Raw genomic sequence first — 18,505 nt, 5'->3', positions numbered from 1 at the left:
AAGAGAAAAGTTTACGAATCATACCATTAAAATGAATCTATTATATATAAAATATAAAAACGAAAATAACAAGAAGAGAAATAGGATATCATGGTGTGCTAGAGTGTACCCTCAAGCAAGAGGAGAACACCCTAAGTCCATGGTACAGAGGCTATGCTACTACCCAAGACTAGGGAAAATGGTTTGATTTTGGAGTGTCCCTCTCCTAGAAGAGAAGCTTGCCACAGCTAAAGAGTCTCTTCTACCCTTACCAAGAGAAAAGTAGCCACTGAACAATTGCATTGCAGTAGTTAAGCCCTTGAGTTTAGAAGAAAGATTTGTTTGGTAGTCTCGGTATTGTCAGGTCCACGAGGATGGAGGAGAATGTGGAAAGAATAGGCCAAACTATTTGTTGCGTGTGTAGGCAAAGCAAAATTGAGTTGTAACCAGAGACAGTTCCAATGTAATACTGTCTGGACAGTCAAAGGATGCCTTAACACTCTAGTGGTAGTATCACAACGGGTGGCTATTGCCCTGTGATTAACATGGTCAAAGGCAGCATTAAAATTGAGGCCAATCATACAAAATTTCTGACCACAATCAATGGGTTTCTGTACAGCATTGTAAATTGTAAGGGGACTCGCATGTTCCTAGGCCTTTACAAAAGCAGGTATGAGAAATTATACCATTGTCTTATCTAACCTAATGAGAGACTTAAGTGTTGGGTACGATGGTAGTTAAGAAGGCGAGACCAGTGGAAGGCCAGTTTCTTATTCTCTCAAGTGTCGAGTAAAACAGACTGCATCTTTTTATAATTAACGTGTGTATGTTAAAGGTTCCCAACATAAAGGGAAAAAGTTTATTTATAATCTGCTAAATCATTTTCGACACAGTTATTAATGGCAGACGGAGTCCAATCTGAAACAAAAAGAATGTCACTGACTTGATCAAGTCTGCATCTTACCACTACTGGAAATATCAAGGGAAAACTATGACATGCTGTGGTAACATTCCTTTGTTATACCTTGCTGTCAGGGTGTCAACAAAACCCAGATAATTTCTGCTGCAAGGAAGTTTGTGCTTTTTACTCTGTCTTGACGAGGTAGCATGAGCTGCAGTGCACATGCATCCTATCTAAATGCCATAACAAGACAACTGACTCTTGATATGTAGAAATAAATGCATTTGTATTGGGAAGGTGATTGAAACTTGCAGCAGATTATTGAACACAAACGAAGGATGTTGGTGGAAGTTCTATGCTACGAAAATTTCACTTCTTTCCTAGTTAAACATACTCGTATAAACTTACAAATTATATAGCTTGCATTGCAAAAGACAAGTTTTTTTTTTTTATAAGACTTACCTGGGGGAGCCCTCATTCGCACGAGTGTTGGTACTTTATAAATGTTGTGGTGTCCCATCACCAATGGCACACAAACAAAGGCACACCTTGATCTGGATGGAAAAGGCCGATTAATTCTACTGGGAAAAGAAGATCTAAAGCATGGAATGGACACAATTATTATAAGTCTCCCAGATAAAAGCAGATGTTCAGAAATTAGTATGAAAAAACTTTAGGAGGTCTGTAGTTGGTGTACTCGCTAACATTCACAAATGATAATCCTTGTTAAAATCTTAAAGGTTTCTTTTAATACTAAATCAATATACAGCACCAAATTTGAAAGGTGAATTTCACTAGTGAGTAGTGGGAAGTTTCTTAAGTCTTCAATTCAAGGAGGCAGAAGTTGAAATTTATTTGGTGTTGAGGCAACAAGGAGAGATTATTTTAATTTTAAGGATGTGTCTGGAGATTGTCTCAGGACAGATAAGCCACCTTACTATTCAGATGAACTATTTTGACTTTTGGGGAAAGATTATTTAATAGGAAATTGTTTTAATCTCGTACAGGCGAGACCAAGGAAACCCATTATTTTCCTAAAAACTCAATACTTATAACAGTGAAAAAAGTTGTTATAGTTTAATCTTGGATGCAAATAAGCATTGCAGCTCAGATATACTTTTTTAAAAAAAAAATCCTAGACAATATATAAATGTGTGGGTCCTATTCAAAATACCATCGCAAGGTGCATAAGTGAAATATCAAACTGTCAGCATCTCTAATCACTTAACATGGTTTACCTTTATTGATAAAACAGCGGCAGGCTTCTGTCAATTGTTGATGATACTGTAACCTTATTAAAAGTATTATCAACACTGTACATGCTATAGGTGACACCAGCTATACTAATTTTTTATCACTTCACCCATATCTCTCCGTCTCACCGATAAAGAATGACATAATACTGTACATGACCTTGCCTACTGTGATAGTCTAATAGCAATAAAACATGGTTCTCTCACCACAGGCAGGAATACTATAGAATTAATATACAGTGCATACAGTATTTGCTGAGCAGAGAAAGAAACCTTTAGCACTGATCTCTTTGGGATCATGTGGTGCCTCTCAGCTTAGTAACTTATGGGGAAGTTAAATTTGAACAGTTGTGATGAAAGTAAAGAATCATTGAGTGTGCTGGTTTACATGGTTTTCAAACAATTGATACCACAAAGTTTATGATAGTCCTGCTTTGCAGATGCACTGTTCATTCCGTTAGTGAGCCACATTGTTTTCAAACAATTGATACCACAGTTTGTCATAGTCCTGCTTGCAAATGCACTATCCTTTCTGTTTGCGAGTCACTTTTGTTTTTTATAAATACGTAAAGTAATAAAATGAGCCAATTTGAAAGTAGTTTTCAAATATGTAATAATAAAGGAAACATGTAGCTTTAAACAGAATTTTACTTAAATGCCCACTTGTTTTTAGTTATTTTTTCTGCCTGCTCTTTTCAAGAGCTTTTTCCGCTTGGAGGCATAACTTTAAAGAGGTTTACTCTACATTTTGTTCTTCTGTATCGTACTTGTATACATGCTAGTAACATTTATACTGTACACGAATTGTGTGGAAGATAGAAAAGATAAGTTTGAATATCATACGTGAATCGTACAAGTTCTGCCTTTTGAGCTTTTGGAAATTAATCCTTCCTTTGAGAAAGACTAAATCATAAACCTCAAAGAATTTAAGTGAAAATATGCCTAAACTTAGGAGATTTTACTTGTCAAATAAGCTAAGATGCTTTGTGAATGACAGTGTCTTCAAAGGCTACAATGATTTTATGTCACTTAGTAAAGTCAGAGGATAGCTGTAATTGCTCAAGAGAATAATTGGCTCGAAAGTGAAGAAAGAGGAGGTTCTTTTCATTTGAGCAAGAAATGCACTTAATTTCCTTTCCTCACTGGGCTATTTTCCATGTTGAAATTATAACATTTAATGTTTAGTGTTCTGTCTCACAGCTGTCTGATCCTGTTCTCTGCTGACAACAACTATTGTCATACAGGATTTGAATTACCATTATGAACTTTCTGTATAAAAAGTATATTGATGAAATTGAAAAACCACTGTTTTTTTATGAATATTCTTGGCCTTTGTTTTAAATCTCCAAGACTCTTCAAACAGAAGAATTATCATTAAGAATTTTCTGTATAAAAGATATATTGATGAAAATGAAAACATATTTTGTTTATGAATATTCTTGGCCTTTGTTTTAAATCTCCAAGACTCTTCAAACAGAAGAATTATCATTAAGAATTTTCTGTATAAAAGATATATTGATGAAAATGAAAACATATTTTGTTTATGAATATTCTTGGCCTTTGTTTTAAATCTCCAAGATGCATCAAGCAGAATGAGGCCTTGTTCATCTGAGGTTGTAGCATCCTGTTTTACCAACCAAGGTTATAATGTGGCTAGTAATAAGTAGAAAAAGCAATCAGATTTCAGACCTCCATCAATGAAGAATCTCTACATTTTACTCGAAATCTGTGGATCAAGTTTTCCCTTTTTTATAAGTTGATCGTGAAAGAATATGTGTATTATAGGCTAGCTAGAATTGTCATCTTGATCCGGATCACCTCAAACACTTAGTGGGTTCTTCCTACTCTCATAACACCAATCCTTTGTTAAAATTTGATGAAAATCTTCCCAGAAGTTTTGACGTAATCCTGCTCGCAAACAAACGGATAGATTAATTAATGCAGGTGAAGATATAACCACTTTGGCAGAGGTAATAACTATACATGAAATAAAGCATGTTAAGAGAAACTTTGTTTTAGATTTTTGTATTGCAAAAGTATATAGATTACAAAGATTTTAGGAAACTATTTAATGGCAAGGGATGTTCGGAATGAATGGTGCATCCGCCCTGCCAGTTGATAAGGGTGGAACCAAAACGCAATGTTGTACGAGACAGTGTTTCTTAAGTATAAAATTATACAATACAGTATTCATAATTAGCATTATTGTCACTTGAAAGTTTGTCAATAAAATCTTAAAATTTCTTCAGTTTACATCTTATGCAGTTACAGAAATGACATGGTATTACTTATTATTGAATTTTTTATGTTATTGTGTTGGGACGAGTCCAGAAGTTTAAGTTGTATCATGTTTGAACAGACTGATTTATTTTTTCAGGGGTAATGAATGGCATGTATAGAAGTTTCTCTTGGGGATAATGTTACTGAAATTTCAAAATGTATAAATGATTTTCTAAACCTACATTTTTCAATAGGTTTTAATGTCAATACAATAAATTCCTTTCATGATTTATATTTAAGAGATCTATGACCTTAGGTCATTTCAAAACTGTTAACAAATCTAATATCTATAAACAGTTTTCATGTATTTAATCAGTTTTGTTCCAATTTCTCCAGGTTTTGCTACAACACGGAGCTAATGTGGAAGATCATAATGAAAACGGCCACACCCCATTAATGGAAGCTGCATCTGCAGGTCATGTAGAGGTTGCTAAGGTAAGAAAGACTTACCGTTGGTGAGCTACAGTTTTAGTATATATTAACAAATAGAATTTTGTTTGCCGCAAACCTATAGCTCGTTTACAGTCCAAACATATTTGACATCTGTGCAAAGGATAAGTTCTTTCGTCCACTTCATATGTGCCGGTTGAGACTGGAGGTATCTATCAGTTTAAAGGTTTAAAGGCCCACTCATGAATGACAGAGCAAGGAACTGTGACATTTCCCTATCGAGCAGGACAGTGTCCTAGAGACTGACCATATATACATATGATCAGCCCCTAAGTCCCCTCTCCACCCAAGCTAGGGACTTAGTAGGGCCAGGCAATGGCTGCTGATGACTCATCAGATAGACCTTTAGGCTCTCCCAAGCTACTCAGCCTTGGCTCACAAGAATGGTAAGGTTGCAGCAACCAAAGAAAGTAAGACTTTGAGTGGGACTCTTAAACCCAATCTGGCATTCACCAGTCAGGGACGTTACCACATCGGCCACCATAGCTTCACTACAGTGAGGTACATTTTTAGCATCCAGTAACAAATATTTTGTTTGGTTGGTGCAAACCCATCGCTCGTTTACAGTCCAAACATAACTTGATATTTGTGCAATACAGTGAACCCTCGCTACTTCGCGGTTCGACCATCGCGGATTCACCACTTCGCGGATTTTTTCCATAACCCATATATATACAGTAACATATATACATATATATGTATGCATGTATTTATGTATATATGTAGGTATGTATATGTGTATACATATAAATATATATATATATACACACACACACACATATATATATATATATATATATATATATATGTATATATATATATCTAAAGTAGGAAGATGTGATGTAGTTCTAAGGGAATAGTATGGGAAATATGTCTGGGTAATAAGCAAAGCTCTACCTCCAGTTTGTTTCTTCATTATGATCAGAGATAAATGTAAACAAAACATTGGTTGCCATTTTTTAACGTGCTTTTTAGCGTGTTTAGGAAATGCATGATATAAAATTGCCTTTAATATTTGTTCCTTTTTTAGTTTAGGGTACTGTAGTACATGCATTAAGTGTTCTGTACATTAAAGGGTAGTTTGTTAACAGTACTACGTACAAGGGAAGGTTTTAAAAGTCTGAATATTCATGTTGAATAAATAGGTATATATGGTGTCACTACTTCGCGGATTTTCACCTATCGCGGCCGCGTCTGGAGCCTATCTACCGCGATAAACGAGGGTTCACTGTAGATAAAAAGTTCTTCAGTGCACTTCATATATGGCAGTTGAGGTGTATCAATCAGTTAACCTTTTATTAGTTCATCCTGTTAACTGCTGACCAGCTTTCCCCAACTGTGGGATTAGCTGTAACTTATCCATTTCTCATTTTTTTTTCCATTTTCCAGTAATTTCATTATGGGGTTGCTCCCCCAAACTCAGAACTTAGTACTATCTAGCTTCTCAACTGTACTGTATCATAGTGCTGAAGCTTAGTATTCTAAGAAGTAAAAGTTATATGCTTTGAAATTCTATCAAGGGATGACATGCATTGCTTGAAATTCTATCAAGGGATGACATGCATTGCTTGAAATTCTATCAAGGGATGACATGCATTGCACTCCATAAGGGCGTCATAATACCCTAGCCAGATCACAAATTAATCTTTTAAGAAAAGTACTATTGCAATTTGGCATTGTATGTGTGGGCTTGTATATAAAGTAATGAGATTACAGCACACAGTAAGTATATAAAAACTATACTTTTAATATTGCTCAATCTAGCTTTTACATACGATTGAGACACTACTGTAATTGGTAATTATCCTTAACAAGCTAGTAACATTGACAAATCGGTTAATAGAGCCTCCTGGCTAGTGCAGTGGTAACGTGTCTGCCCAGCATTCGCTTAGCAGAAGATCGATCCCCGCCCGGGACCATGAGTTTAAGCTATTTACTGGGGAGGCCACTGCTGTGGTGGGTATGGCTTTGCCCGGCCGACGGTCTGTTGAGCATCTATTCTGATGAAACAAACTGAAAGCAGATGCCTTAAACCTTTTAACAGAGTAATTCATGAAATTTGGTAAATCTTTGTCTTGTAATGGCATACATGAGTAACTTACTTAACCCTAGATCATCACAATGCAGACACTTATAGAGTGAGCGAGCTGGGTTTATTCCCGGCATTCGATGCATCCTTTTTTCTCTGGTATATTTAGCAATAACTGTGCCTTAGAAATGGTGCTTTAAGGAGCATTTCACTGGGCGACACAGGTTCCTCGCCAAGAAATAGATTTTTCCTTCGTCAAAATCCCTTTTGTATTTCTAGACTGCAAATATGGTCTGTATATGATAAATGTATTTGTATTAGAAACTGTATAGAAAATTTGTATTGCTGTAATTTTTACTTAATTGAAGATAGTTATAAAGTTACTGGCTATATAAAATTTAACTAGGTACTTCATTTGTAGAAATTAATGTAGTTTTTGAAATATTGTAATGCGTTGGTCTTTGATAAGTAAGTTTCAACCTTCTTTTTTCAATTCAACAAAAATACAATTTTAAATGTTTTGATTTGTTTTTCAGATGTTATTAGAACAAGGTGCAGGAATCAATACCCATAGTAACGAATTTAAAGAATCGGCCTTAACCTTAGCGTGCTATAAGGGCCACCTCGAAATGGTCAAGTTTTTACTAGATGCTGGCGCTGATCAAGAGCATAAGACTGATGAGATGCACACTGCCCTAATGGAAGCCAGCATGGATGGTCATGTCGAGGTTGCTCGCCTTTTGTTAGACTCTGGCGCCCAGGTATGGACTTTTCACGTTTGTTTTTCTTTGGGTTTATATAGCTATTCAAAAGGTCCAGGGAGGATTTATTCTTTAAAAGAGGTGATCAAATTTCGGTGCAGTTTTGGTATGCGATCTCATATATGGCGTCATCTCTGAAATTGTTCTTTTGCTTTGGTATGCAATCTCAGTATTCTTAAGGCTATTTGGAACTTTCCCACCCTTAACCCCCAGGTGATTTTCTTTTTCAAGCACGTTTTGCAATATTTCTTTTTTTTTTTTAGATTGCACTGACAACCTTAATTTTCGTCGTAGAGAGGTCAGGTTGGTCTCATTATTTTGGAAAATGCCTGAAGTTTCTCATAAAGTTATAAAAAATATGCAAAAAAAAAAATGCAAATAGCAGTTTTTTGCAAGGACGTACTGGTACGTCCATGGGGGTTAAGGGATGGGTTTTGTGAAACATACCAGTACGTCCATTGGGGGTAGAAGGGTTAATTGGTTAAAAAAAAATCAGGAGGAATTGAAAATCTAATGTTTCTTGCTTCGCTCACAAAGAAATTAAGAACATCAAGCTCTCTATGACCTGGCAAGCGGTAATGTTGAGCTACGCATGTTAACATCAATAATTGATTATTCCCGGTACTGTGTATATATATTTTTTTTTTAGAAAATCTAATAGTTCTTGCTTCGCCGTGAATTGAGATCGCATATCAAAGCAAAAACACGACTTTGAGATTGCATACCAAAACAGCACCGAAAAATTGTAGTATCTTGGCAATAGAAAATTCCTTTAACTTCATATCCTCCAATTACAGTTTTAGATATTAAGATAAGAGTTCAGGTGAAGTAGAGAATAGTAAATGGATAAGAGACAACGTCTTAATGAGTTTATCTAAAAGTATGAGAAAAAAATTGTACTTAATCATCTGTGTCTCTTGAATAGATTTAATAGATTTGTCAGGAAACTTCTGATGTTTGTGCACCCAAACTTGAGCTAGTAGACTAGTTATAATTCTTTGCATCCTGAAGCTATTTGCAACATATATTAAAGGCAAAAATGGTTGTATCAATCTCTTATCTTTGTCAAAAATGATTTGTATTTTTGCACAATTGAAATTTTCAAGGCCAAGTCAGTTATAGTATATTGAAAATAAAAACACACTGGCTTATATGCAATATCAACATGTAATAAGTCGTTAAACAAAATTTAACAAACAGTTTAACAGCTGACTAGAATAAGTTGAGGTTACGCCAAATGTAGCTGGAAAGGTTTGATTAAAAGTTGACTAAAATAACTTGGTTATACTTAGCAGTACCAGCCGAACTCGGTTGAGTCCCTTGTCAGGCTGGGAGGAACGTAGAGAGGAGACGTTCCCTTTTTTTGTTTCATTTGTTTGATGTCGGCTACCCCCCAGAATCGGGGGAAGTGCCTTGGTATATGGATGGATACTTAATGTTACTTGAAGAGTTTGATGAACAGCTGACTAATGTTACTCCTTTCCAGGTAAATATGCCAGCGGATAGCTTTGAGTCGCCACTAACCCTAGCTGCCTGTGGGGGCCACACCGATCTGGCACTCTTGCTGCTGGAACGTGGGGCAAATATAGAGGAAGTGAATGATGAGGGATACACTCCCCTCATGGAAGCCGCTAGGGAAGGACATGAAGAGATGGTGACCTTACTTTTAGCTCACAGTAAGTTCCTCTCCGTTTTCCTTGTGAATTGTACTCATATTTATGACGGGTGTGTTTGTTGATCGTTTTACGAGAAAATCTATGTGACTATATACTTAACCCTTTTACCCCCAACGGTATTTGGAACTTTCCAACCCTTAACCCCCAGGGCGTTTTTTTTTTCTTCAAGCACATTTTGCAATATATTTTTTTTCAATTGCTCTAACAGCCTTATTTTCATCATAGAGGGGTCAGGTTGGTCTTACTATTTTGGAAAATGCCTGAAGTTTCTCATAAAGTTATAAAAAATATGCAAAAAGAAATGTAAATAGCAGTTTTTTGCAAGCACATACCAGTACGTCCATGGGGGTAAAGGGATGAGTTTTGTGAAACTTACCAGTTCGTCCAACTGGGGTTAAAGGGTTAATAACAGTGGGCTTGATATTAAAGGCGGGTTTACACGGTTGAACGCATTTCAACAGACAAATGTTTGAAGTGATGTTAGAACGTGTGAACTGGGTATCTGGCTGTCGAACGGTTTGAAGAAAGTCTGTTCTCGCCTAATCTTTTGTGGGCAGGGCTTCATTGTCCACAAGCCTCAAGCATTTGTGGCTGACTCCACCACTTCAAACCGTTTGACAAGGAGGTTCGACAACGCAGTTTCAAGAACCATTTGACCGTGTAAATCCCGAATAACCATTCCAAGCCTGTTTAAAGTGAAGTCCTCTCAATAACCGGTGGTTTTTGATGATGATTTGTAAGGATTACTTTTTATTGAATTTGTTTTAATGTTATCATCGTTTCTTGGGAATACGGAATTACAAAAGATGACACTTTGATATCTAGTCACCTGACTAGCCGATATTTTTAATAATTTGAATAATTTTATATATTTAGGATGGGAACCTGGGATGGAGCCGGGGGGAGAGTGACTGCTCCCCGCACTCTAGTTTTGGGGTGTTTGAATGTGCGTGGATGTAGTACGATAGAGAGTAAAAGATGTGAGATTGGAAGTATGTTTAGGAATAGAAGGATGGATGTATAGGCCTTGTGTGAGACGAAGATAAAAGGAAAGGGTGAAGTGATGTTTGGTGAAATATCTGGTAGAGTGTCTGGGATTGAAAGGGGAAGAGCGAGAGAGGGTGTGGCTTTATTGCTGAGTGAATGGATGACAGGTAAAGTAGTGGAATGTAAGGAGATATCATCTAGGTTAATGTGGGTAAGAGCTATGTTGGGTAGGAATGTTGGGCGTTTGTCAGTGCGTATGGGCCAGGTAGTGAGAAAAGTGAAGGAATTATGTAGTTGTCATGGGTGACTTGAATGCTAGAGTGGGCGCTGGAGAGGTAGAAGGTGTCATTGGGAAGTATGGCTTACCAGGTGAAAATGAGAGTGGAGAGAGACTGGTAGATATGTGTGTTGAGCAAGAGATGGTGATAAGTAATAGCTTTTTCAAAAAGAAAGATAAAAACAAGTATACATGGGTAAGAGTGGCAAATGGAAGAGTAGTAGAAAGGGCATTAATGGATTGTGTTGATAACTAAAAGAATGTTTGGAAGATTGAAAGATTTGCACGTGTTTAGGGGTATGGCTAACGGTATGTCTGATCAGTTTTTGGTGGAAGGAAAATTAGTTGTAGCAAAAGAGTAGGTGGATGTAAACGGAGCTAGTGAGGGTTGAAGAGCTAATAAAACCGGGGGTAAAAAGTTGAAAATGACATATGACGAAGTGAAAGTAAGAGAAATTGGCAATTTAGAGGAGGAGTGGAAGTTAGTAAAAGAAAATTTTGTTGGGATTGCAAGTGATGTGTGTGGCAAGAAGATTGTTGGAGGCAGCATGAGGAAGGGCAGTGAATGGTGGAATGAAGGAGTGAAGGTAAAAGTGGAAGAGAAGAAGAGGGCTTTTGAAGAATGGCTGCAGAGTAATAGTATAGAGAAGTATGAAAAATAGAGAGAAAAATGTGGAAGTAAAGCGCAAGGTACGTGAGGCAAAGAGGGCAGCTGACCTGAGGTGGGGTCAGGGATTAGGTCTTTCATATGAAGAGAATAAGAAGTTGTTTTGGTAAGAAGTGAAGAGAGTAAGGAAGGCTGGCTCAAGAATTGAAGAGACAGGAAATGGAAGGTTGTTAGAAGGAGAGGAGGCAAGGAAAAGATGGGCGGAATATTTTGAAAGTTTACTGAATGTTGAGGATAATAGGGAGGCAGATATAACTGCTGTTGCAGGTGTTGAGGTGCCAGTGATGGGAGATGAGAATGAGAGAGAGATTACAATAGATGAAGTGAGGAGAGCACTAGATGAAACGAGAGTAGGAAAAGTGTCTGGTATGGATGGTGTGAGAGCTGAGATGTTGAAGGAAGGGGGTGTGACTGTACTTGAATGGTTGGTGAGATTGTTTAATGTGTGTTTTGTATTGTCAATGATACCAGTAGATTGGGTTTGTGCATGTATAGTACCACTATATAAGGGTAAGGGAGATGTGCATGTGTTGTAATTCAAGAGGTATTAGTTTGTTAAGCGTAGTTGGAAAAGTGTATGGTAGAGTAATGATTAATAGGATTAAGGATAAAACAGAGAATGCAATCTTAGAAATTACAGGGTGGTTTTAGAAGAGGTAGGGGTTGTATGAATTAGATTTTTACAGTAAGGCAGATATGCGAGAAATATTTAGCAAAAAGTTAGGTGGTGTATGTTGCGTTTATGGATCTGGAGAAAGCGTATGATAGAGTTGATAGGGAAGCAATGTGGAATGTGATGAGGTTATATGGAGTTGGTGGAAGGTTGCAAGCAGTGAAAAGTTTCTACAAAGGTAGTAAAGCATGTCTTAGGATAGGAAATGAAGTGAGTGATTGGTTTCCGGTGAGAGTGGGGCCGAGACAGGGATGTGTGATGTCACCGTGGTTGTTTAACTTGTGTGTTGATGGAGTGGTGAGAGAGGTGAATGCTCGAGTGCTTGGACGAGGATTAACCCTTTTACCCCCAAAGGACGTACTGGTACGTTTCACAAAAGCCATCCCTTTACCCCCATGGACGTACCGGTATGTCCTTGCCAAAAAATGCTATAAAAATTTGTTTTTCATATTTTTTGATAATTTTTTGAGAAAATTCAGGCATTTTCCAAGAGAATGAGACCAACCTGACCTCTCTATGACAAAAATTAAGGCTGTTAGAGCAATTTGAAAAAAATATACTGCAAAATGTGCTGGGAAAAAAATAACCCCTTGGGGGTTAAGGGTTGGAAATTTCCAAATACCCCGGGGGTAAAAGGGTTAAAACTGATACACGAGAATGACCATGAATGGGAGGTAAATCAGTTGTTTGCGGATGATACTGTACTGGTTGCAGACACAGAAGAGAAGCTTGGTCGATTAGTGACAGAATTTAGAAGAGAGTGTGAGAGAAGGAAGTTGAGAGTTAATGTGGGTAAGAGTAAGGTTATGAGATGTACGAGAAGGGAAAGTGGTGCAAGGTTGAATGTCATGTTGAATGGAGAGTTACTTGAGGAGGTGGATCAGTTTAAGTACTTGGGGTCTGTTGTTGCAGCAAATGGTGGAGTGGAACCAGATGTACGTCAGAGAGTGAATGAAGGTTGCAAAGTGTTGGGGGCAGTTAAGGGAGTAGTAAAAAATAGAGGGTTGGGCATGAATGTAAAGAGAGTTCTATATGAGAAAGTGATTGTACCAACTGTGATGTATGGATCGGAGTTGTGGGGAATGAAAGTGACGGAGAGACAGAAATTGAACGTGTTTGAGATGAAGTGTCTAAGGAGTATGGCTGGTGTATCTTGAGTAGATAGAGTTGGGAACGAAGTGGTGAGAGTGAGAACGGGTGTAAGAAATGAGTTAGCAGCCAGAGTGGATATGAATGTGTTGAGGTGGTTTGGCCATGTTGAGAGAATGGAAATTGGCTGTCTGCTAAAGAAGGTGATGAATGCAAGAGTTGATGGGAGAAGTACAAGAGGAAGGCCAAGGTTTGGGTGGATGAATGGAGTGAAGAAAGCTTTGGGTGATAGGAGGATAGATGTGAGAGAGGCAAGAGAGCGTGCTAGAAATAGGAATGAATGGCAAGCGATTGTGACGCAGTTCCGGTAGGCCCTGCTGCTGCCTCCGATGCCTTAGATGACCGCGGAGGTAGCAGTAGTAGGGGATTCAGCATTATGAAGCTTCATCTGTGGTGGATAATGTGGAAGGGTGGGCTGTGGCACCCTAGCAGTACCATCTGAACTCAGTTGAGTCCCTGGTTAGGCTGGAGGAACGTAGAGAGTAGAGGTCACCTTTTTGTTTTTGTTTCATTTGTTGATGTCGGCTACTCCCCAAAATTGCGGGAAGTGCCTTGGTATATGTATGTATGTATAAGTCCTGAAAGTGTCCTAAATATATAGTTGTAGAATACACAAGTAATTTATTTTTCTATTACCTTTGAGTGTTTATTTATGTGGGGATTTTTGGCTGTCGTTGGAATTGGCAGGATGTTACATGATGAAATTACTTGATTCAGGATTTTTAATGTAGAAAAACTTCTTAATATTTCATTTGTGAATTTGTAATTAGGTAAATGTATTCATAAAACACTATAATAGCCAATGCTAAGGGGAGAGGTACCTCAAATTTATTACACTAGAATTTTATACACTAAATCAACAAGGATGTAAGCCATGAAAAATTGGACTAACTCGAGCAACTATGAAAACCAGGTGACGTAGGACATTTCTTTTTTTTTGTTTTTTTGTTGGACGTTCACCGTCATTACGAAATGGGAAGCTTCATAACACTTAAACTCTTTCATCAACAGGTGCTGATATTAATGCGCAAACAGAAGAAACTCAAGAAACTGCGTTGACCTTAGCGTGCTGTGGAGGATTTCGAGATGTAGCTGACCTTCTGATTAAAGCTGGAGCCGATTTAGAATTGGGGGCATCGACCCCCCTCATGGAGGCAGCCCAAGAGGGTCATCGAGATTTGGTCGAGTGAGTATTACTCTGAGATCTGGTAGAGTAAATATTACTTTTATTGAGATTTGGTCGAGTGAATATTACGGTTATCAAGCTTTGTCGAGCGAGTATTGCTTTATCGAGATTAGATTGAGTGAGATGATCTTTGAGATTTGGTCGAGTGAGTACTGCTCTTTATTGCAAGATTTGATAAGTTGAGTATCGCTCTTTAGATATGAGACGTTTCAAAATACAGTAGAAAAAAAAAAAAAAAAAAAAACACCGATTCTCTTCCAGAAATTTTCCTTAATTGAAGTCGACTGATCTAAAATCACGACTAAATCTTTCAAGTAAACGAGTGGTATATTTTCAAACCATAAAATAAAGTTGAACTTTTTAAAGAAATTTGAAATATCTAGCTTGTGAGGAAAATTTGCTTTCAATGAATGTCGGTGTATTTTATTTAATGCTACCGCTCCCATTAGAAGGTGCACGATCACATAATACAATCCTCTTCATTGTAGTTGTTGTTCATTATGATCAGTAAGAGTTGCTGTAGCTTTTTATAGATTTGTTCCAATGTAAATTTGGAGGAAGTGTTCATTGTTCCATAGCCTGATCAGCTTATTTTCTAAACTTACACTGGATTTAGTCTAAAAAATATGAATAAAATAAGGGATTTTGACGAAGGAAAAATCTATTTCTGGGCGAGGAACCTGTGTCGCCCAGTGAACTGCTCCTCTAGCACCATTTCTAAGGTATAGTAATTGCTGAATATACCAGAGAAAAAAGGATGGATGGAATGCCAGAAATAAACCTAGCTCGCTCTCTCTTTGAATGAATGTGTAGAAAACTGGGGCGTGATTGAACCACGACCATAGGTAGTAACTACCTGCACTAGATTTGGTCTCAAAATGTGAATAGAATAAAGCACGTAACTTTGGAGTTTGGTAAATCTGGATTGGAGAGCTGCAAAATAATTATGTAATTATGGACTTATAGCTATGTTTATCAGTTCACAATTTTTTTTTATTTAAGAACTTCATTTACTTGTTCCTTTTTTCAGGTACCTAATTGATGCTGGGGCCAATGTTAACGCCCAGACATCGACAGGGGACACTGCTCTAACATATGCCTGTGAAAATGGGCATACAGATGTCGCCGACCTTCTTCTTCAGGCTGGAGCAAATCTCGTAAGTTTTCATCATGATAGATTTTGTTAATTTTTAATATTTTTAACGTGGTTATTTTTATTTGAATGTTAATTATTAGCGAGTTGATAGCCTTTGTAAAAGGTGAAATCAGTCCAATTTTTGTTTAATATTAGGGCTAGAAGCAAGTATTTTTTGTGGAATATTCAAAAGAACACTTTCCATTTAATAACAATAGCTTAGCTATGTTTATATTGTTCAACATTATTAGTCTTCATTATGTTTAACCTACTAGCTTAGATTGCATGTTTCTACTAACCAAACTGCAGGGTTCCTCGTCTGGCAAGGAGAAACACGAAAGAAAATATCTCCCCTTTTATTATGTGCTACTCCCCAAAATTTAAGGGTAGAACCATGATAGCTGGATGGGTATGTTAGCAAAAGTATGAAGTGCAATAGAATGAACACTAGGAATCTAGTCTTTCTTTATAAACTTATATATATGAAGAGACTTCTCCCTGTGATTCAGCATTGAAGGTTTAAATGTACTTAGATGATTTATGGTAATATGATATTTACTATAGTCAATTTTTTTTCGTGAGGCAGATTTGCACCGACTCGCAGGGATGTCCTTTTTAGCTTGGAAAAGTTTCCTGCTACCTGATTAGTTAAAATTATCTTGCCCAACCAATCAGCGATCAGGAAACTTTTCTGAGATGAAAGGGCACCCCTGCAAGTCGGTGCAAATCTGCCTCACTAAAAAGAATTGACTATAGTTTGCCTTGTTTAAAGATAAAACAGATGTTCGTGTAATGCTTGTTACTGTCTGCTTTGAATGGATCTTGCAGATTATGCTGCGAGAGTAGAGTGAAGGGAACAAATGGATTGAGTTGACTTATAATCATAAGAATTAGTTATTTCACAGCCATGAGTAAGGTTGTACAGTTGTGGAAGTGGTAGTGATAGTGTTGGTGGTGGTTGTTTTGGTATATGTGGGCCTGGTATGTTAGATGTCGCTAGTATACATTAAACTGCTCACTTCTACTCGTAAAATTTATTAATTTGGTTATGATATCGTAGGTCTAGGCAGCATATTTTTTTAGTAAATCTACCTATTAACTTTTTTCTTTCATTTTGGGTTTTAAAGATAATTAATAAATTTATTGATGGAAATAAGGTTTATAGATATATTGCATTAGAACAAACCAGATTTGGGTGTACTTTTTATGCTAGGTATTGACTTCAACCAAGCAGCTGTTACAAGTTCCTAATATCAAGTGTATGACTTTATTTACAAACACTGCTAGACATGAGAGATAGATATAGATAGATAGATATATAGATATGGATACAGCTAGAGATATAGATAGATAGATATATAGATAGATAGATATATAGATATAGATACAGATAGATATAGATATAGATAAATAGATAACTACTTCAGCTACAGCTCTCTCCCTAATATAATAAGAGCTAGTGTCTGGCTAGTTCAAGTTGAATGAATTTAAGGTATCTTTATAACGATAAATTACGTATTTTTCGACGTGCAAGATGGCACTAAGCAGTTAATGGATATTTTTGATTGCATGCACGTAGTAATTGAAATTTTTTGAGCCATAGATTCTTCATATATTTACATTCCAACAGGAACATGAGAGTGAGGGGGGTCGAACCCCACTGATGAAAGCTTGCCGGGCTGGTCACTTGTGTACGGTACAGTTCCTCATAGTAAAAGGCGGAGATGTCAACAAGACGACGACAAACAACGATCACACACCACTCTCTCTGGCCTGTGCCGGCGGTCATGTTCCTGTCGTAGAGCTACTCTTGGTCCACGGAGCTGATCCCAACCATAAGCTCAAGGTACGCTAGTGTTTTTCTTTTAAAGTAATATGGCCGTATTTCTGTTTCTTAGTTTGTATTTGAAAAATTAATTTTTGGAAATATTTTACTGTCTTAATATTTAGGACCACTCTGCAATTAATGTTCTGATACTGTCTATGTTTAGGACAATTCGACCATTCATTTCCTAATTCCGTCTTTATTTTCAGGACAACTCGACCATGTTGATGGAAGCAAGTCGAGGAGGCCACACCAAGGTTGTCCAGCTACTGATAGACTTCCCTTCTTCTATTTCCCACTTGTTGCCAGTTGTAGGGCCGCCTCAACACCAAGTCACAGCTACGACCCAAGGTCCAACTGCAGACTTGACTGCTGGCGCCATCTTGGAGAGCGACCCTCACCAGCTGCCAATGGGCCTCACTGTGGTGCAAGGGTCTGACCCGCAGCAAGCACTTGTTGTAAATCCAAATCAAATATTTAATGATATAGGTAAGTCCTCTTATTGGATTGCTCAACAATTTTCTGCTTTCAGTCTTCTAATTTGTCCCGAGGTTAAGTTAGAACAGGGCCATCTAAGTCATTTTATGAGAGGGGCCATTTGTACATAATACTTAGTGAGCCACCTTTATAACTGGGTGGAATTTAAAGATAATTTGATGAAATATCAGTAATATTTATTATTTCATCAAGCCTGAATGATTTTAGTAGCTTGTGTAGTGTTTTCATGTTCTAGGTAAATTTCCAAACTGTTGACTTCTAGTATACATAATTTTCTGTGCATTATTCCTTGCCTCCTTGAAAGCTATTCAGTCATTTTATTGTTAATGGCTTATTATGAACAGTATGCATTTGTAAGTTGTAGTCCCCTCCTTTCATTTCTGATCTTTTGCAATTTGAGAGCATGGGAGTATGATTCTCGGGGTACATCTTGATGGATGGGAGAAGGTGGTCCAACTGAGATACCTTGGTAATGAAGTAAGGCAATAAATGATAGTTGGTGAAGCAAGGCAATAAATGATAGTTGTTGAAGCAAGGCAAGAAATGTTTGTTGAAGCAAGGCAATAAATGCTAGTTGTTGAAGCAAGGCAATAAATGCTAGTTGTTGAAGCAAGGCAATAAATGCTAGTTGTTGAAGCAAGGCAATAAATGATAGTTGTTGAAGCAAGGCAATAAATGTTTGTTGAAGCAAGGCAATAAATGCTAGTTGTTGAAGCAAGGCAATAAATGCTAGTTGTTGAAGCAAGGCAATAAATGCTAGTTGTTGAAGCAAGGCAATA

General features: G+C 37.3%; 1 protein-coding gene across 3 annotated transcripts in view; it reads left to right on the top strand.

The window, feature by feature from the left end:
• The window catches only part of LOC137624288 (ankyrin repeat domain-containing protein 17-like), a 72,712-nt gene that overhangs the window by 39,289 nt on the left and 14,918 nt on the right, over positions 1 to 18,505 (top strand). For all 3 annotated transcript variants that reach the window (XM_068354841.1, XM_068354840.1, XM_068354838.1), the window contains 7 exons: positions 4,750 to 4,848; positions 7,429 to 7,653; positions 9,140 to 9,329; positions 14,094 to 14,268; positions 15,299 to 15,425; positions 17,034 to 17,249; positions 17,438 to 17,717. In XM_068354841.1, the coding sequence (XP_068210942.1) occupies positions 4,750 to 4,848; positions 7,429 to 7,653; positions 9,140 to 9,329; positions 14,094 to 14,268; positions 15,299 to 15,425; positions 17,034 to 17,249; positions 17,438 to 17,717 (1,312 nt within the window). The remainder of the gene's footprint in view (positions 1 to 4,749; positions 4,849 to 7,428; positions 7,654 to 9,139; positions 9,330 to 14,093; positions 14,269 to 15,298; positions 15,426 to 17,033; positions 17,250 to 17,437; positions 17,718 to 18,505) is intronic.

This window comes from Palaemon carinicauda, chromosome 31 (genome assembly GCF_036898095.1).
Source record: "Palaemon carinicauda isolate YSFRI2023 chromosome 31, ASM3689809v2, whole genome shotgun sequence".
Taxonomy (NCBI): Eukaryota; Metazoa; Arthropoda; class Malacostraca; order Decapoda; family Palaemonidae; genus Palaemon; species Palaemon carinicauda.
This window is presented reverse-complemented; position numbering and strand designations above follow the sequence as displayed.